This window comes from Pygocentrus nattereri, chromosome 3 (assembly GCF_015220715.1).
Source record: "Pygocentrus nattereri isolate fPygNat1 chromosome 3, fPygNat1.pri, whole genome shotgun sequence".
Taxonomy (NCBI): Eukaryota; Metazoa; Chordata; class Actinopteri; order Characiformes; family Serrasalmidae; genus Pygocentrus; species Pygocentrus nattereri.
In genome coordinates this window covers 46955124-46976311 of record NC_051213.1, presented here as the reverse complement: position 1 = coordinate 46976311, position 21188 = coordinate 46955124, and the positions used below count along the sequence as shown (strand labels likewise).

General features: G+C 42.5%; 2 protein-coding genes across 4 annotated transcripts in view; both read right to left on the bottom strand.

The window, feature by feature from the left end:
* Positions 1-808: 808 nt before the first annotated feature.
* LOC108432282 (carcinoembryonic antigen-related cell adhesion molecule 20-like) lies at positions 809-10285 on the bottom strand. 2 transcript variants are annotated; one of them, XM_017706013.2, is made up of 10 exons: positions 10147-10285; positions 9722-10039; positions 7976-8248; positions 7638-7892; positions 5516-5645; positions 4942-4979; positions 4732-4748; positions 3672-3722; positions 1478-1591; positions 809-1245 (listed from the first exon to the last, which is right to left on the bottom strand). In XM_017706013.2, the coding sequence occupies exons 1-9, from the start codon at positions 10193-10195 to the stop codon at positions 1502-1504; spliced, it is 1221 nt and encodes a 406-aa protein (XP_017561502.1). In that variant the 5' UTR covers positions 10196-10285; the 3' UTR covers positions 809-1245; positions 1478-1501. The 2 variants fall into 2 exon arrangements, with proteins under 2 accessions (XP_017561502.1, XP_017561503.1); XM_017706014.2 differs by having other exon boundaries at positions 809-973.
* Positions 10286-12346: 2061 nt separating this feature from the next.
* grik5 (glutamate receptor, ionotropic, kainate 5) overlaps positions 12347-21188 on the bottom strand; it is a 143043-nt gene continuing 134201 nt past the window's right edge. For both annotated transcript variants that reach the window (XM_037537172.1, XM_037537173.1), the window contains 3 exons: positions 20280-20408; positions 17708-17829; positions 12347-16710 (listed from right to left, as the gene is read on the bottom strand). In XM_037537172.1, the coding sequence (XP_037393069.1) occupies positions 16126-16710; positions 17708-17829; positions 20280-20408 (836 nt within the window). In that variant the 3' untranslated portion in view covers positions 12347-16125. The remainder of the gene's footprint in view (positions 16711-17707; positions 17830-20279; positions 20409-21188) is intronic.

Genomic DNA, 21188 nt, shown 5'->3' with positions numbered 1-21188 from the left:
GCTTCCCTAGTTTTGTACTGAAGTTACAAGGCTAATGTAATGAAGATTATGTCTTTAACTATAAAGACATTGTGTGAACATAGGCTGCCAGTACTTTTAGCTACATTCGCCTTATAGCTCCAGTGCTTATTAGTTAGTAGCTCCAGTGCTTATTAGTTAGTAGCTCCTAGGCTTACTGAGGACACAGCCAGGCTTAAAAAGTACCAGGGGCCCATTTAAACCCAAACTTTCCATTTTTTTGTTCTGTATTTCATTATTTTTACAAATAAGTCATGTAAAACTTTCTTGATTGTGTTAAAAAGATATTAATCTTTCATTTAATTCTAAGATACGTACATCACTAAAAACTCTAAACTTCATATGAAAAAGTATGTTAGCTTAGATTTAAATGGGCTTATTAGAGGATTTTCCACCATAGAGAATGACAATGGACCTGAAACAGAACCTAGTGGAACACCCTTGGCTATCTATCAAATTAGCAGTCCAAAATGCAGTAATCTGAAGTAATTTCTGAAGTAATCAAACACATTCAGTGGTGTTGAGGGTCTGGACTCTGGGGCGGTCAGTCCATCGTTCAGCCTTCTTTGTTTGGTGTGTCCATCTCCTTTGCTCAGCGAGGTTCTTCTTGATCAGCTACACGTCCTTTCAGACCCACAGCGCTGAGTGGTCTCCTCACAGTGGAAGGATGGACAGAAACCCCTGTGGATGTTTTCAGATCTGAAGCAGCTTGATTTTCTCCTCTCTCTCAGAGATCAAAGCTTTCAGTGCTGTTTATCTGATTGGGGGCCGTTTGGGTGTCGACCAGGTCTTCCAGGTGGTTGTTAGGAGGCCCAATTTCTCTGTAGCTTTTAGTAATTTTTTGAATTCCAGTTTTGAAAAGTCCTGTTTTTTCACTCATTCTCTTTTGACTTTCTTCTTCCTTATGGAAGTGGATTCTATAATATATAGAGTCTACTCTCCTCAGAAAGATCTCCTGAAAAATGAACGGCTTTTCCTCAATGACCATTTTGATGCAAGGTTAAATAAAAGGGACGTGCTCTTGACTTTTGTGTGTTAATGTGCAAAACACATATTCTGGTATAATTACAAAGCCTACAACTGGTTTTAAGTGACACATTGAGAATAGTAGGTCAGTGTGGAGGCAAATCTTTCTTAAAATTAATTTAAAAATATTCATAGTTCTCTGAGGATCTCCTCTCCTGACCATGGCTGCTGGTAAGCACACTGAATATCCCATGTGTTGTTCTGTTGAGCAAAGAATTATGAATTTAAAGCCAATGCAACAGAATTACAAGTAAGAACCAAGTAGACCAATGGTGTATCCAAAGTATCGGCAAACGCCAGTTGCTTGTCATTACTGTACTGTCTTACATAAATGCACCCCACATATTTGACCATTGAAATGGACCTCAGAGCAAACTTTTGTAGTGAATCCCTCACTTGGACCACTATGATTAAATGTAACTGTGCTGCTCACCTGATGTTGTGTCCATCAGGAAGGTCAACGAGTCCTCACCTTGGCTGGAAGTTTACCCATATTCACCACATTGTGATTATTAGTCATACTTCTAATGTTTACATAGTTTGGTTCCTAAGAGGAAAAGGGGAAAAAATAAAATGAACAAATCAAGTAAGTCAGTAGACCAATCCTGAAATCACAGGAAAGTCAATGAGTCAATAGTCCGACCACAAGCAGACTTCAGCAGTTATCTGATTATTGAAACGCTCATGTAAACAGATCTTAGATCGGGGTAAAGTCTAGAAATGCAGCGAAGAAATCTGATAAAGAGAGCTCAGTGCATGTGAACTCTTACTCTGATTTCTTTCTGATTTCTCAGTTATGGTACGTGCATAAGAGCAGCGCTGAGCGGCGCTGCCGTGAGACGCAGCAAAACACTTATGGAGTGACGCTGAAATCAAATACATGCTTGACAAAATGAGGGATTTAAATATTCTTCATTTTCTAGATCCCATGTGTCAAATACAAGGCCTGCAGGCCAGATCAGGCCCGCCACACAATCCTATCTGCCCCACACAAGTATTTTTATTTTCTATCAATAATAGCTTGTTTCACGATGTGCTGCACTACAGCCCCCAGCATGCACTGCAATATAATGTGCTCTGATTCTCCTACCCCAAAAATGATACAGTGGCTTCACCTCAATTCTACGCAATTCTTCGCAATCATATCACCAAAATGCATTTCAGCTGCAGTTTAACCAACATAAACACTTAAAATGAGCTCAGCAATTGGATTCTCATGTCTAAGTGGCTGCACTCAAGCCTAAGATCACTATATGCATTGGCTGCAGTGTTACAACACATGCTGCAGATGCTCTGATGCACTGGACATGTGTTTTCTGGATGGATGAATCACCATCTGGCATTGTAACGAGTCTGGGTCAGGAGAACACTACCTGTCCAAAGGTATAGTGCCAATGGCAAAGTTTGGTGGAGGAGGAATAATGGTCTGTGGCTGTTTTTTAAGGCTAGAGAATCTTGGATCCAGTAAAAAAAATCTTAATGTAACAACATAGAATGACATTCTGTGCCATTGTACGCTTCCAACTTTGAGGCAACAGCTTGGGGAGGAACTTTTCGCACTCCAGCATAACAATCCTCCCCATGTAAGCAAGGTCCATTAAGAAATGATTTGTTATGGAAGAACCTGACTGACCTGCACAGAGGGCAGGGCTCTGTGAGGGCCAGTCAAGTTCTTCCATTCCAAACTCACCCAAGCAGGCCTTTATGGACCTTGCTTTGTGCATTGGGGCTCAGTCTTGTTGGAACAGAAAAGGCTCTTCCCCAAACTATTACCACAAATTTGAAAGCATAGAATCGTCCAAAATGAAGTTTTCTTTTCACTGGAAGGGTTCTAGACCAACCTCTGAAAAACAACCCTATATCATTATCCCTCCTCAGCCAAACTTTACAATCTGTGCTCCGCAGTCAGACAGGTAATGTTCTCCTGGCATTCACCAAACCCAGACTTGTCCATCAGACTGACAGAAAGAGAAGCATGATTCATCACTCCACAGAATGTTTCCACTGCTCCAGAGTCCAGTGGCGGCCCTTTACACCACTCCATCTAACACTTGGCATTGGTGATGGAAGGTTAACTCCAGAGAAGGTTTGTTATTGAGTCAGCAGAGCATTGGTGACTTTTATGCACTTGGCAACCCACTGTGTAACTTTGCTCTGCTGTTGTTCCTAAACGCTTCCACTTTTCTCTAATACCACTTACAGCTGATCGTGGAACATCTTAAAGGGTAAAAATTTGTGAACTGACTTGTTGCCGCGGTGGCGTCCTATTACAGTACCTCGCTGAAATTCTGTGAGCTCTTTATTTCACCTATTTCTTTCACAAATGTGTGCAAAAGCAGGCTTTCCTTCGATTTTATTCAGCTGTGGCAATGAGAATGAATGAAACACCTCAATTGAAATGAATTCCTAGAAGTGTTTCCCCAGTACTTTTGCCCATATAGACTAACATATACATGATATACAGTATACTTATGGATAAAATAAATCGGTCAGATGTATTTAGTTAGTAATTGATGTTGCTATATCAAATATTTTATGATTTAATTGCCAATAATTTTCCTTACAGGTTTCTGCTGTAGCTATGATGAAAGTTATTGTTGTAAATTCAATTTAATGGGACTGCTTACCTGATTACGAGTTCCGCTGGCCTGGAAATCAGTGTCCTCATATTGTGGCTCCTAAGAGAAAAATAATAAAATAATCACATTGTAAAATCTGTGCTAACGTAGCCCTTTACTCAAATGAGCCAACTCTATTTATCTATTTGTACATCAGAAGGACAAAGCCTTATTTATTCTGAAGCTATTACATAGCCCAGGGCTGGCACGCCCCTACAGGCGAACTAAGCAGTATAGAACCTTTTTCGAAAAAGGGTTCTTATACAGCACCAAAAAGGGTTCTTCTATTCTTACAATGTCCAGCTTGTCACAATAGAAGAACCCTTTTTGGCGTTATATAGAACCATCCGCAGCACAGTTTCACCATGCAAAGAACCCTTTAAACATGCACAGGGTTCTTTGAGTGTTCATGGTTCTACAAAGAACCATTTTCTTTACTAAGAAAGAACCCTCGATGAAGCAACTTTTTTTTTAAGTGTGCAGGCCAAAATTCATAACCATTTCATGTAGTAACTTTCTGTAAGGGAGCTCTTAGAGGTGGACGTCTGGTTCCTACCACCACCACTGTTAACAATTCTGACTGTGAGTTTCTCTAGAACAGAGCATTTCACACCAAACCGCTCTGAATGACTTTGTTTACATCTCAACCATTTCATTCTTGAAAAATCAGTGGAGTTCAAGCTTTAAAACGCCAGATTATGCCATCATTTTCAAGAATCCTCTGTGATCCGTTCTGGTCATTCAGTTGTCGATATGCTTAAAGCTGTGCATAATCAATACATTAGATGCAGCTGGTTGACTGCCACTTCTTTAATGCAGAGCTCATATGAATGCAGCCCACGCTTAGTAACACCTGTAAAACCTTTCCTTCGTGTACTTATTATAATCCCATACTTATTGATCCAAGTGTCCATGGTTACCACACTGGAAATGGGTGTATTTGTGAGTGGTACGTGAGGTCAAAGTCTTCAGTGATACACTGTAAGATCAGCCAGTCTTTTCCAGTTTTTATGATCATAATCAACACTATAATGCCAGTGTTGGTGAGTGAATAAACTCAGTGACTTACTTGTTGGCCTTGTGTTTCTGCACAAATAAGAAAAAATATAAACAAACACACAAATACAAATAGTGAAATGAAAGGTGAGCCTTCTATAACAATACTCAATATAAGCCCATGATCTCCCAGTATGAGGCTGATCAATATCTAATAAGATACGATACCTAATCAATATCATAATAAGTACATTGGTAATAGTAATGTTGTCTATGCACATACCTCCATTCTGCGTCCCTTCTCTTGAGCTTGATTTTGGCCTGTATGTGTGGAAATAAAATAAAATGTAGATATGAATGTATGTAATACGATCTCATTGTTTTTATATACATACATGGGTCAAGGATAAATAAGACTCAAAAAGATCACTTAAGAAAAATCCCATTAAACAAGATGCAATGTGCATTTTTGTATCTGCAGGAAACAATGTGTGGATATATGTTTTATATCTTTGATAACAGTACAAATTGATTTTTAAACATTTTTTAGCGAATTAGGTGGATCAGGTGTGTTGAGAGTAGGGCGTTGAGAGTTCACATGTGCAGGGCAGAGGGTCCTACAAGACCAGGGTTGGGAACCACTGATCAAAACAACCAGCAGAAAGTTTGTGGTCTTTCATGAGAAGATCGCCTTTGCTACTTCCCCCATTCCGTTCCTTTTTAACTCTGCTTCCCCAAACTGAAGATCAAACCAGGATAAACCAGCTTCCTCATTCTGCTACTTTCAGAACCGATGGGGGCAGTTCCTGGGGAATTAAGAGATCTGAACGTCCACACATAACGGACAGTGTACTTGCCTTCCTGCAAATTTTGTAAAGTAGACAATCAAACCAGCAACTAGAGCGACTCCTAGTAAAACTCCAATGACAATCCCAGCTATAGCTCCTGCAGACAGCAAACCTCCACCTCCACTCAGATTCCCTGTTTCTGAAACAACACCAGCAGATGTCATTTAATTCAGTTAGTATAAAACATGAACAATATGCACATCAAAGGGGCGTAAAGGGATGTTTGTGGATCATGAAACAGATACCTTTATTACTATAAGACAAACATCTAGTCACCAAGAGTGCACTGCTATGTCTGACATACAAGAACAAAGAGGGGTGAAGGATTTAAGGGATCAATCCATATTTTGTTGCCGGGAAAGTGTTCAAATGCAGCTGGGAACAGACCACTTGCAGCTCACTTGGGCTTAAAATGGTTTGATCTTCTCGTTGCGTCAGGTCCAGGATCTCGAAGACAGCCTTCGCCGTCACTGACTCAGCAGTAGAGGCCTTTTCAAAACTAGTCCGAGGATCACTGAAGTAAGTATTCCCAGCATGTTCACTTGAATCTCAGCTACTTTGGAACGGACTTACAGGGGTAGTGGTTGACATCTTCTTCTATTAAATGGGACTCTTCTTCATTGACAGGCTCTCTGTAGGCGACCCTGCCAGTCTGCTGTGACAGCAGAGGTGGGTGAAGTTCAGTAACTTCACTGCTGGGCTTTAAAAAAGAAATTATTTATTATTGCCCACCCCAAAGTTTTCAGTGAAGCTGAAGTCACCTGCTAAACTTTTAAATTTTCCCATTCCACCTTAAGGTGGAACACAAGTTAAGGTGGAATGGGAAATAGCTAATATCTATTAATAGCAGGCTACTGAGACATCATCATGCTACTAGCGATTGTTATGCTTATTATATAGAAAAGGCCCGTAATACTCTGAAACAATGTTAAGCTAAGATTAAACAGAAATTATCGTTTCTTTGGTCTCTTGCACAGCCGTCTTACCAGTTTTTCTTTTCTTCTCATGACACTCATGTTTGTAGTGAGTCTCTGAAAAATCTCTGCTTGGAGGCCAGTGTAACCCTAACACTTCGCCGTACCCCTCTATCTCAATGAAAATCGGGACACCCTACCCCTACATGCGAACACCCAAAACGAAGGGCTAAGTGGTAGCGGTGAGGGGTGAAATGGCATTGGACCAAAGATGTTCTTCAGAGACTTGAGTTGCAGACGCTCTGCTTGCTTACAGGGAGCACTTCAGAGTCTCTTCAACAGATTTGCCATGTCTGAAGACCTACAGCATTTCATAGATTCAGCAACATGTCTAGCACTTCTACTGGAGAACATCTGCTCTCTCCAGCAACTTGGATACAGCTTGATAAGCACATTGGCAAGTAATCTGCAGATTTTGCAGGGTCCCATTCCAAACAATTTCCAGGATATTCCCATGAATATCAGCGAAACCAGCACTTGAACTTTCCAAGAACTTTCCACTTACATATTATTGAACCAGTTGTACTGACAGGGATGTTTTTTCTATTCAACTGTTGTCCTTGACGGAAGATGGTTTGCCAAAGGGATTGACCACATAATACTCCAATAATTGCAGGAAATCAGATTTTGTCAGTAATCCGATCAACGCGTTTACATGCTCCTGAGTAATCAGATCCAAGTACGAATTTTCATGCACTGAGAAATCTAATTACTGAGCTAAAATGCAGCCTCTTTATTAGATTTCTAGACCTTACTTCAGTCTAAGAAATCACAGTGTGCTGTACACATGACCACTTCAGTAATCAGATCACTGTGGAAATCGGATTATGATCAGATTATCGAATGCATATAAACACACTCAATGCTGCAAAAAGCGAATTATTTCTGACCGTAGACGTCTCAAAGCTGCCATCAGCAGCTTTCTAACAAAATACTAATCATACTAACTTGTGCTGTTTGATTTTTTTCTATTAAATTAGTTGTTAAACAAAAAATGTACAGATTTAAAGACATTTTGTGTGTGAATTTGAAGTGGAAGTATAGTAAACAGCAAAGAAAAGTGTCTGATTACTTGTTTCCCATCACTGTATTATCAGCCGAGAACTGACCTGTATAATAAACAAAACCACTGAGCATTCTTTTAGATCAGGTTTTACCTCTTACTACCAAAGAATGGGATGCTGAGGTTTCACGTCTGGTGACATTATTCCAGGCAGTGCAGGTGTAAGTTCCACTGTTAGAGAAAGTGACCTGATCCACTGTGAGTGAGTCTGTAGTCACTCCAGTATTTGTTCCGTTAAACGTCCATGCGTAACTGGGATCTGGTACAGATTCAGCAGAGCACAGTAACATCACAGATCCTCTCTCCTCCACTTCACTGGGCCCCTCAATTCTCACATTATCAGGTCCGTCTGTAACAGTGAAGAGCCGTTAGCTGTCAGATTACAGAGCAGCTGTAGATTAAACGAACAGCAGGCTGATGTTTTGTACTTACAGTTAACAGTCATGGTGAACACGTCACTATCAGAGCTCACAGGGTTGCTGAGAGTGCACCGGTATTCACCACTGTCCATTCTGCTCACCGCACTGATCGACACTGATCTGTTATCAGCTGAGAATATGATGTTGTTGCTAGGAGACAGCTTCTGATTATCCTTCATCCATTCTGTAGTGACGATAGTCCCACTCGCATCACAGGATAAATTAGCAGAGTTGCCTTCTATTACGAGACCTGCTGGACCAGTGATGGTAGCTCCAGATACGTTTACTGTGAAAATAAAATAACAGAGAGAAGTGGTCAGCAGCAAAAATAGTGGTTTTGGCAATAGAGCTTCAGTGATACATAAAGTACTGAATGTGCGTATCATTTTATGCCTAATTACCATTAACTTTAGGTACTTCTGACTGAAACATGAACATCTGAAGTGTACGTGACAGTTTTAGACTTTTATATTGCCGTTTTACAGTGAATCACACCGTAAGAGCTTTAATTCAAGCCTGTGACATTAATGATGGAGCTCTTTAGGCTGTTAGCTCGCTGACCAGCCAAGTTCTAGTTAACAACATAAGTTGCCCCTCAGGTTAAACAAAACTGGCTCTCACTTCATCAGTACACTCAGTGGTCCATGCGAGCAGCTTGAGAGTCAAAGATTATTTCATTAACAGCACAAGGATATTTTCTTGCTTTGGTGCAGTGACACAGATTTCAGTTGCTTTTAGGCGGTAATCAGTCACCAATAGTAAACTTATGATTGGTGTAGTTAAGCAATTAACTAAACAATAACTACTGAATCTTCAACATTAATTGCTCAAAAAATTGGAAAATACAGTGTGCAGTGTCTAAAACACAAAGGCTTATATTCTCCATTATTACTCGCAGAAACGGGTATTCTCAGAGGAGTCGGGGGCGCCACACCACGACGGAGTGTTTCTGTAAGACTCAGCTATTGAGCAATCAGTCTTGACATGGTCAATCATTCAGGAGTAGATATTCTAAGAAACCAGTAACTAAGTAGTTTTCTAGAAGATGTATGAGATTCAGGACGTATTGTTTAGTTAATACTAAACTTCCCTAATCATCCATCCATTTTCTAAGCCACTTCTCCGTCAGGGTCGCGGGGGGTGCTGGAGACTATCCCAGCGGTCATCGGGCAGAAGGCAGGATACACCCTGGACAGATCGCCAGTCCATCGCAGGGCAGACAGACAGACACAGACAGTCACTCACACCCAGGGGCAATTTAGCATGTCCAGTTAGCCTGACTGCATGTCTTTGGACTGTGGGAGGAAACCGGAGAACCTGGAGGAAACCCACACAGACACAGGGAGAACATGCAGACTCCACACAGAGAGGACCCCGGTCACCCACGGCCAGGGAATTGAACCCAGGCCCTCCTCGCTGTGAGGCGACAGCGCCACCCACCACACCACCCTAATCATTAGTTCACTACTGCCCACTGAGCGATGTACCTAGAACTCGTTGGTAGTTAATAGTAGGTACTAAAGTGTTAATGTAGTGCTACTCATTCGTCCCTGCTTAGCTCCTGAAGCAGTCTTACCCCCAAAATGATTACACAGCACTTTTGTACTTCATATGTAGTGAGTTAATAACTAGAATTTAGGGGACAGTAAACGAAGCATTGCTGTATTATGGTTATAGTAAAGACTGCACACTGACTATATTTTCAAAAACAGTAAGAACCGCCTGCGGGTTTATCAGAGCTACTTTTCTGTTTACTCACCAAACACTTTCAGCGTAGTTTCTGCTGAGTAGCTGCTTGCAGCTGTATCAGCAGTCAGAATATACACTCCAGTATCTCCCATGGTCAGATTCCTGAGCTCCAGAGCCAGAGTGTTAATGTCCAGACTGACTCGGCCTCTGTATTCAGGTCGTGGTATTGAAACTGATCCACTGATTGATTTAATCACGATAGTTTCACCAAACCTCCAGGTGATCACTTGATATGTATCAGAAGGAAAACTGATCGGCTTAAACTCCACGTTCCCACCAACCGCTCCATTCTGTCTGTTGGGTAAAACCAGCTGACCTAAACTGACCCCTGTGTGAAGAAATAAACATTTTAACTGTGCAGTGCAGAAAAAGTGGCTGGACACTCATCCATCCAGAGCCGGAGCACTGAGGGCAGAAAGTGAGAGGAACTCTTACCTGCCCACACCAGCAGAGTCAGAGTGCAGGTCAGAGCGCGCGCAGCCATCGCCACTGCCGGACGGACAGTCTCCTCAGCACGCGCGGTCAGATCTGAGCTGTGAGAACAGACCGCTCAGAGTGCCAGCGCAGAGTGACCTGTGCGCTCATCTCAGCTCTCAGACTCCGCCCCTTCAACACTCACCTGACTCATAACACTCACTTGTCATAAACAAAACACATGAAGCTGAGGTCAGTTTCTTATTCAACCAGCTTCTTCTGCAGCATTTAAGGTGGAACAGAAAAATTCCAACAAGAACCTGGAAACCAGTCATTCTGAGTTATCAGTGTGAGTTCAAACTGATCTAAAACAGCTGCATGAACACAAAATCTGCATGTTTTTATGATTATTCCTCTAAATGTGCTGGACTACACCCAACTGTTACTATAACTAGCATAACTGGTATCCAGCTCACTGTAAAAACACTGTATGAGTAAATGGTTGTAGCTGATTAGAGGTGAGTATTAACACTTTATTAACACAATATTTATTAAAAATGCATACAGTGGTGGACGAAGTACACAATCCATGTACTTGAGTTAAAGTCGAGACACCCAAGGTAAATATTCCTCCAGTAAAAGTAGAAGTTCCTCCCTTTAGACCTCCACTTGAGTAAAAGTACTAAAGTATTTACCTTCAAATGTACTTAAGTATAAAGTAAAAGTACTAAAAGAGTAATTCTGGCTCTGATGTCCTGTTATCATTTTCATAACCAGACTGGCTTCATGAACTCATTTCAGGTGAAAGTCCTCCAGCGTCTCTCTTGGTAAACCAGTCTTTTAATAGAACGTCATTAATTAGTGACGCTGACGTCTATTAAAATGATCAGAAGCACAAAACACTGAAGGTAAACAGTTTCCATCAGGGAGAACCGAGTGGCTCTGAAATCACTTTTTACACACAAGCAAAGTTTCAGTTTCAGATTTATTTACAACTTAGTTCCAAGTTTAAGTTGAATAAAAACTGGCTTTAAACTCAGGATCATAGATGAGCTCCTTTACTATGTTGATCTGTAGGCCTCTGTTCATAAACATAGAGACTGTGAGAAAAAAAAGGTAGAATGGTGACATTAAAGTGGCACTAATACCAGGAAATGTCGCAGTATTGTGGCCAAAGGCTTCATGAAGGGAAGCAGCACCTCCTGGTGTTAAATGAGGGGCGTTGAGTTGGTGGAGCTGCACTTTCATATCGATTCCCCCATAAAGAAACACTCAGCCTCCCCGTCTCTCCTGCTCATCAGCACCAGCCTGGTACTAGTATGAGAAACGGCCGAGCAGGAAACTGTTTATCTAGAGTAAAGACATTTTACAAGAAACTCAAGCAGAAGTTTCCAGAGATGTGAGAAAAGCAGCTACAGCCGAGCTAAAGGTTAAAGTAGAACAAAGTAAGTCTGAGTTTGGGTTTGTTATATTTTTAGCCTGGACTAGAACATCAGGCAGGGTCGTCTACACGGTTATCGGGGGCTTCATCTCCCCCCATTCAAAGAGGGCATGAAGTTTCCCAGACAGTGAGGATGAAGATCAAAATGATCCAGAGAGAGACCGGAGGGAGTGGAGCTCCGGCGCCAGTGCAGCAACCGAACACCATGAACTCACTGCACCATCGACACTGACATGGGTGCCACTCGTGCAGGCTGGGGCCCTGACGATGGTCACCTTTCGGCCTTTTGATGTGGCTCCCTCAGTGTGCCTGAGCACTCTTGGTCACAGTGGGGCTATTGTTCAGCTAGTGATCCATGCCGTCCACACTGCACTTGACCCACAGCCTGTGGTCATCACTGAATCACCCGCCCAGCATCCCTTTACCTCTTCATTTACACAGTGTCCCACTCTTTGCACAGCAGCAGCTCACCAACTGCTCCACCGCAGAATTTTCTTCTGTTTTTTTTGGAATTTGCTGTCACAAAAATATTACGAATGGCTGTTTAGCGAGATTCGGTTACCGTGAATAACTTGCACTTATCTGCTGTTTTTACTGGAAATGAAAAAAGTGAATGGTCATCTTTGACGTTTCGACTAAAACGCTTATAATAATAAAGTGCAATGAAATCCTTCTTTAGATCTTCAGAGAACGACACCTTCGCTTCCAACTTCGTTGATGCGAGATCACAAAATCAATCATTTTCATACAGAGAAGATAATAAAAGCCAGTCTCATTAAAGACAGATTGATGTGTTCTTTATTCCAAAGAAATAGCTTTAACAGCAGGTGGTCACTCGGTAGTGGTCACTCACCCCTTTGTTTAACCCATGACCCCCCCCCCCCCAAATGACTCCTGCGCTTTAGTAGGAATACTTATAATAACAACAATAGAATCATATTAATATTCATGACCATCATTTTGATAACCCATCACACACTAGTTTAGAAACTGGGAAGAACAGAAAGCTGAAAGAGGAAAAGAACGAAAACAAACAAAAAACGGGTCGATTCCTCGCTGACCTCGTCAGGAATGTTGGATATTTATCATGTCCTGCCTTTATTTCTTATACGCGTCCAACTAAAGATATTAAGATGATGGGGAACCTAAATATGGTCAATATTTATCACGTTTGTTAGTGTCTGTGTGTGGATATAACATCACCCCAGCTGTGTCTTCGGGTTTTATTTGGAACGGCGCCCTCTAGAGGCAGGAGGGTCTCTATGCAGGGTCTCTATCAATGGATCAGATCATCATTAATATAGCAGCTGTTCTCATGCAAGGCCTGGATACACTAAGCTCAATGGAAGTGAATGGACACTGATTCCTCAAGAAAATCTCCTTTGTGTTTTGAATGAAAATGATATGCAAAGTAATACTGTGGAAAGTTTAAAGTAGGCCTGGGAAGGTGAGGGACAGCACAGTTCGGCCATGTCCCTGCTCTAGCATATCAACTGAAGCTGATAACTAACTGCTCACGAGTGTGCGGCAATCCAGCCCTCCAAGGCAGGAGTTCCCCACCCCTGGTTCAAGGGAAAAGTCTACTACACTTCATTCTGAGCCCACGGGAAAATCTCCCATACCTTCCACACCAAAGAAGTTGGTTGAAGTTTCTGCTTCTCACCATCCAAGTAATCAAAACACATTCAATGATGTTGAGACCTCCACCTGAAGCCTCCAAGCAACGTCATGGGCCATCATTAAAACAGTGACCATACAGACCAGAGGTATTAGAAACTCTCAACAAATCCGTGGGCCAGAGAACGGCCAGAGAAGTACTTCATAATGGTACTTGATGTGGTATTCCTTCATTACAGCCACACCAGCTCTCCAAATGAGACAGTTTTTGGAAGTAAAAAGGTATTTGAGCTCCACCCGTCTTGAAATCCCCAGTGTTCACTGTCCACTTCTCACTTTTAGCGAACTAGGTGTTGACTAGCCAGCCAAGTCTGTATATTGGTTAAACTGCTGCTGAAACACAACTAGAGTGTCTGCTGAAGTGAATGGTGCGGTAGGATTGAGGTGTAACCGTTTGAACAATTTGGGGTGACCTAGGATGAAATTGGCAGTGACTTAATTTGGGAGTTTATTGGGTCAAATAAATAAATAAATAAATAAATAATTGAACACTACTCTTTTAATGTTTGTTGTATAACCCTGGGAGCACCTGGATGTCAACACTGAGATGTTCAGCCTCCACGGCTCCCAAAAATATCAACATTCAATTTTTTCAGCTACCAAATTTTAACATTTTGAAGTGTTGAAACTTTGGTGGAACTGACCGTCGCTACTGCCCGCACTGAAAACAGTGAAATATCCGGTTTGCCATTGTTCTTATTCAGTCATAATGTAAGCACAGCATCGGCCTTTGTTAGTGAAGTCCTTGTGTTAAGTGTTCCTCCTCACTGTATCCATTCCTGTTTACTCCTTGTCTGGGTTTGTCAACTGGTTCCCTGACCCAGCTCTGTTCCAGCAATTTGGATACTCTTGCACATCCACATTTTATTTAGTTCAGGCTATTTGAAGTTGCACTATGTAAGATTTTTTGTTAAAACTTAAAGGAGTATCATTACTGAGTCGCCCTGTACAGCCTGAAATAATCATTTAAAAGTCTGAGGAGTTGGGTGGAGCATTTCACACCACGTCGTACGTCTTTACATATTAACGTCAGACTCAAAAAGAAGGTCTGGCTTGATGTTTAGGCCTCAGTTAGTCTCAAAATCAACACTTATTGATGAGGATGTGATGACAATAGCAGATAATTCACTCACTTCCTCAGGAGACGCGCCCTTCACCACGTTTTCACTTGCTCGGGAAGAGATCCGAAGCACAACCCATGCTACAGCTTCTTCCGCATGTTGCATGCAGTTACACATTTCTGCCAGAGAGGTCTCCAAATCCCCAAATATTACATAGTGCAGCTTTAAATTGGCTCTGTTTAAGAGTTTAAAATGCCGGTTTCAAGAGCCAATGTTATTTACACTGTGACATTAGTCAAGACAAAGTGTGGGAAATGTGTGAGCTTTGAATAATAATAAAGGCTAATAAAAGACAGAAATTCAGCCATGGGCGAATTACACTCTAGAGAATTCAGAATCGGAATCAGCCATAAAATTCATGACTGCTGCACTTATAATAAAAAGAATAATAAAAAATCTAAATGAAACGAATGTAAAGGTATTTCAGTAATGAAATAAAACAAGTCCAAAGGAAGACTAACAAACAAAGGAGGAAGCAAACACACCAGTGTTCTTAACCTTGCGTTTTGTCCTTACATTGATTGGTACAACATATTTGGCAAAATCTGACAGATTTGTGGTCTAGGGTCCCTGAACAGTCGAGCTAGTGGAACCTCTAACAGAAAGGGTCAACCGATGTTTCACCTGCCTGATAAAATCGGCCGATATTAAGATCCTACCAGCACAAATCCTACCAATAAAGCACCAACAGCTTGTTTTAAACTGTAATGGACAGAAACCCTAATGAAAAGGAAGAAATGTGACATCATATTTGACAATTCACAGCAACTGACAATCATGTCGGTCAGTCAAGCACTGGCTAACTAAAACTACTGGAGGTTCATTTTTGACCATTTGCAATTATTATCAGTTAGTATAAATGTTTGCTGCTTAAAATCGGTATTGGTGATAAAATTTGTATCGTTTGGGTGCTAAAATCTACTGGATCTGGCGCGCTAAACAACGTCACTTCGCAGTGCACCACTTTCTCAAGTGTATTCACTTTCTCTTCAGTGTATTCAGGCCCTGACATACAATCGCTCAGCCTTAATATCTGCCCCGTATTAATAGTGTACGTCTGTTTTTCTTCATTTTAGCCAGGCCAAAGTTGGCCTGGGGAATCAAATAACACACAGTAAATAAAAATAATAATGGTAATAATAATAATAATAAACATAGTACAGAAAAAGGCGAGAATGTCTTTAAGAGGACGGTCCCTTCATTTCTTTTTTTTAGATTGTAGTACATTTCACATAGTTTAGACGTCTCTCTATCGAAGGTGTGCTCTCATGTGGGAGGAGCCGTAAAGTCCAGTTGAGAGGGAGACTTTGTGCCAGGGGGCTAAAGGTCAGAGTCCAGTGGGTTGTCCAGCATCTCTGTGCTACTGATTCGTCTTCGGCTTCCCGCGCCCTCCCAAATTCCAGGTCTGCTTCTTCCTTCTACCTTTTAAAGTGTTTCCAGAAGTCCAAAACGGCAAAAACGTGACTGAAAGCAGCAGAAGATGAGGAGGGCTGTGAAGCTAAGAGAACATTCGGACTCGTCCCTCTACATTCTGTCATCCTGAGCCGTGGGAACCGTCACTGCCCCGAAAAGGGGCAGGGCAAGAAATCCTTGGCCCCCTGAGAAAAGCTTCCACTGTAAACCACAGTAAAACGTGACGACATCGGTTAAAAATGGCATCTAGAATCCTCGGCCTGTCCTGAAGCCTCTGAATCAGGGCTTTAACTCCGCCTCTCGGCCCCCCAGTCCGTGCTTTCCTCCCTCTCTTCCTCCCACGCTCTTTCATTCCTGCTCTCCCAGCAGGTCTGTACTGGTTCCGCCTCTCGGCGGAGGGGAGTGGCCTATCCTCCTTGGGCTGTGGCTGCCGCCCCCCTCGCTGTCTGTGTTGGAGGAAGAGTGCGGCGGGGGTGGGGCCAGGCGGGGGAGGGGCGCCGAGGAGGGCGGGACACGGGGGCACGAGGTTGTCCGGAGGCTCTGGATGCGCCGGCACTCCTGGCAGATACGCACATGGGTGCAGCCCCGTGGGAGGGGCACAGTGACCGCGGGGGGGCCCAGCGGCACAGTGGGCGTGCTGCTGGCCCCCAGAGGGTCCTCTAGCAGACGCTGGGGTCCAGGGCCCAGCTCGGAAGGACCTGCCCCGGCTCCAGAGGCTCCTCCCGTTAAAGGTCCCGCCCCGCTGTAGAGTTTACCGTTACTGAGGCGCATCTCCCTGACCAGCCGCAGGGGTCGCGGGGCCCCCAGGGCGACACGAGCAGGGTGGCGCAGGGCCAATGAGCTGGACAGGGGCCGCCGCCGACGCAGACGGGAACTCTTCTTACAGGACACAGCGTTCCGGAACTCGGTCAGCATCTCCTGACATACAGACACCTGGGAGAATGCGGGAAGATTGAAGGAGCTCAGTTATCATATCAGTATTGGCAGATAATTACTTTCAAACAATATCTGCATTGGACAGATGCAGATTTATCTAAATATCTACCAAGATTTCAAACCGATGTTTCACGATGTGTTTATTGTGCTACAGAAAAGCAGAACGTTGAGGTGATGCGGCGTTACAGCCCTAAAAAAATCTGCATTTTATTCATTTTACTGCATTTAAAGCTCTACAGAAATATATATATATATATATAATATGGAATGTTCTCTCTCATCAGAACGATGTGCTTGCCTACAGCTTTTAAATCTGATGCACAATTTCCATACAATCTTTGTTAAATAAGCCATTTTGCAGCTTATATCACAATGGGTCAAGCCTATCAGCAACATTAACTATTAACTCTGTGGGATACCATGACATCCATCTAGCAACCATCAGGGCTACCATAGCAACCGCCTAGCAACACTCTAGCAACCACTTGGGATACCATAGCAACCACTTAGGAACTAACTGGGAAACCATAACAAATGGCTATCAACACATAAGCAACCACCAAAAACACCACAGTAACCATTTGGCAAAAATACATAAATACATTATAAACATATTACATAAGAAAGCTCATTCAGCTTGATCAGGGTAAAGACAACACCGTGTCAACGAGATTTTTGGCCTAATTATTCTTCTAATGACAGTCAGTTTGAAGCAGTTTAATCTGAACCACCTCGTTTAAAGCCACCCGAAAGGGTTCAGAATGTATTTTAAGAGCAGCACTTGATTCAGTTCACAAGTGTGAACAGCCATAATGTACAGAACACACTCTCAGCTTCAGCTTGTCGAGCAGGTTCTAAGTTTGTTTATTGCTATATAAGCGAAAAGACTTTATCAGTCACATCCATTACGACACACGTTCTATCAGCCTTTAGCAGATACACCACACACAGTGGGGGGAGCGAGGCTGCAGCTATGCTGGAGAGATTTACATACCTCGTCTGTTTCGGCGGTGCGCCGAGTGGACCACACGAACTCCATCACGGCCACAAACACGGCGATGATCAAACCACAGATCAGTACCACAAATATCCCCCCGATATTCTCCATTCCCAGACCTGAACACACACACACAGCATTAATCACACACAGAAACGTTCACACACACCAGGAACGTTCTCCAGACCACTCCTCTTCCTAAAGGTGGGCGATATGGCAAAAATGTAACATCACGATATCTAATAGGTTGAGGAGTCCCACTTTTCCCTCCGATTCCTGATCCTTTAGTATCGGCCGATACCCACACTATATCTGTCTAACCTAACTCACCTGTAAGTCCTGATGTTTATATGTATTTGCGATTATATAAACAGCAATAGGCACCACGTTTAACAACTTCTGTAAATGTAAAATATCTTTACAGTGCAGAACAGTTAAAACCAGAACTGACCACTGTACAGATAAACCTGGGGTGTTTATACATCAGCACACAGCAGCTTCTTCTCTGGCTCAAAAACGGAGCTGAACGTTGCTTCACATTAAAATTTCTCGGGCTGTCTGTCTCAGATGTGCGTCTTTGCCACTTGTGCCGCATCTCTGAGCATCAGTTGAGTAAATATCGCTGTTCACGCCATCAGTATCAATGACTTTCAGTGCTTTTTCTGGCTTGATTAAGTTTTAAGATTAAGATCAAGTGACCCTTATTAGTCCCACAGCGGGGAAATTTCATCTCCGCATTTAACCCATCCGTGCAGCAGAGGTGGATGAAGTACACAAATCATGTACTTGAGTTAAAGTAGAGACACCCAAGGTAAAAGTACAAGTTCCTCCCTCTAGACCTCCACTTGAGTAAAAGTACTAAAGTATTTACCTTCAAATGTACTTAAGTATAAAGTAAAAGTACTAAAAAAGTAATTCTGGCTCTGATGTCCTGTTATCATTTTTATAACCAGACTGGCTTCATGAACTCATTTCAGGTGAAAGTCCTCCAGCGTCTCTCTTGGTAAACCAGTCTTTTAATAGAACGTCATTAATTAGTGACGCTGACGTCTATTAAAATGATCAGAAGCACAAAACACTGAAGGTAAACAGTTTCCATCAGGGAGAACCGAGTGGCTCTGAAATCACTTTTTACACACAAGCAAAGTTTCAGTTTCAGATTTATTTACAACTTAGTTCCAAGTTTAAGTTGAATAAAAACTGGCTTTAAACTCAGGATCACAGATGAGCTCCTTTACTATGTTGATCTGTAGGCGTCTGTTCATAAACATAAACCAGCCCAAACTCATTTACTATAAAATGAAATGGTGTTTGTAGAAATTCAGAAAAAAGCCGCGTCAGTCTCGACTGCATATGTGGACATATTTCTATATTGAGCTCTATTTACACAAAGTTAGGTTAGTTCATCATTTATGTTGAACAGACTCTCCCAAAGTTTTACGCTGCTGCGCTGACGTTGAACCGCGTGCTGCACTGGGTCGGTATGACCAACAGGTCAAAACAAGCTCTAAACAAAGTGACCGCTGGGCCCTGATTGGTGCTCGTTTTGATACACACAGAAACCAAAAGGAACGTCAGATTTCTCAAAATGTAGGAGGAAAAAGTCGGATATTAGACTCTGAAATGTAGTGGAGTGAAAGGAAAAAGAACGGAGAAACTTCAGTACAGATACACCAAAAATGCTAAAGTACAGAAACTAATTACATTTACTCAGTTACTCAGTTACTGTCCACCACTGCCGTGCAGTGAAACACCACATACATACTAGTGAACACACACACTAGGGGGCAGTGAGCACACTTGCCTGGAGCGGCGGGCAGCCCTATCTGCAGCGCCCGGGGAGCAATTGGGGGTTAGGTGTCTTGCTCAGGGGCACATCAGTCATGGAGTGTTGGCTCAGAGGATTGAACCAGGACCTTTCAGTCGCAAGGCTGGTTCCCTAAACTCCAGCCCACGACTGCCCATCCCTGTGCAGTTGCATTGGCCGAGAATCAGATTCAGATCAATGCAAGGACAATGAAGCGACAGGCTGCGAGACCTCAGTGCTGTGTGATACAGCTGACCGACAGAGGTGCACCCCAGGCAGGACTAGTGGACACATAAGTCCAGTGAGCAGGCTGCTGAAGTCTAAATCGCGGCTAAAGGCTACGAGTCCAGCAGTTCCTTCCACTCTCTCAGCTGATCTGTGTATACTGACCTCACTCTGTTTGACTGAATGAAAATGTGTTACTTAATTGAATTATTTATTGTTTTGAGTGCAGTTTTTTTTTTTATTTAATGACATCCTTTATTTAATAAGTTAAGCATGCAGTATTGTCCATTAGTCCATACAAAACATCAAATAAATATCATTTATAAAGCTTCAATTAAGGAGCAGGTATTTCTGCTGGCTCCGCTCACTAATCTCTGTTACAGAGCACTTTTATCCTTAGGCTTTTTACTATTATAAGCCTGGTCATTGATCTACTAATCCCAGCCCTAATATAAATATATCTCTGGTGTATATTCTCTACTAGAGGCTCAGTGACATGGTCAGTAAATATGTTTTCTGTGGATGGAGGATTCTTGCCTTTGGCTCTGTGGTCTTCCTCTTTAGGGCACTGGCCGCCTTCCCACCACCTCCGCTTCAGAATCTCTAGCCTGTTACTCTCCTGCAGCTGCAGAACAGCCAGACTGATCTCGTCCCTAAACGGAGAGCCTGCGAGAGCGAGAGGAAGAAAGAAAGAAAACAAATAAAAGAAAGAAAGTACAAAACAATGAAAGAGTGTTGAAGATGGGAGACAGTTTTACTTGCATTGTTCTCCATCACCTTCCCCTCTATTCTTGGCCTTGCAAAGTTCAAAGGTTCAAAAGTTTAGATTCACCCATAATTGGCCCACATGCTACATTTTTCTTGTATTTTATTTTTTCCCTGAGGTCCATCTATAACATCTGTATGGTTTAATGTACCATATATGGTCATAATTCATATGACCAATTTCCAACATCTCTTTAGACTTAGACACAGGCTGTTTTCGTTACTGTGCCTTTTATGCTCTGTTCTGATTGGCTGTGCCTCATTCAAAAAGCACTCCTGAAACACTCCTTATAACTTCAGCAGCCAACCTAATAATCCGTTATTAATCAGACTAATAGCTCAATCAGAACAGAATACGTCCATGTAAACAATTCAATCTGAATAGTGTAGTCCAATTGAGGCCATTCGGAATACAATTTCTATCTGATTGAATGAGGTGGGTAATCCTGTTGCGTCATAGTGAGAGTTTATAATGTTCAACACGGCGGAGCAGAAACTGGTCTGCAGAGGGGACGAAGTTCATGCCCTGATCTTTAAAAGACGGCGGTGGGACGGACGTCCAGCTTATGTGTCTCAGAACACGACGTCTTCCTCTCGGCCTTCTTTAATAAGGACATGTGAAGGACGTTTTCCTGAGTCTGACGTCATTTTAAAGCAACTGAAAACAAAAGCACTGCTCAC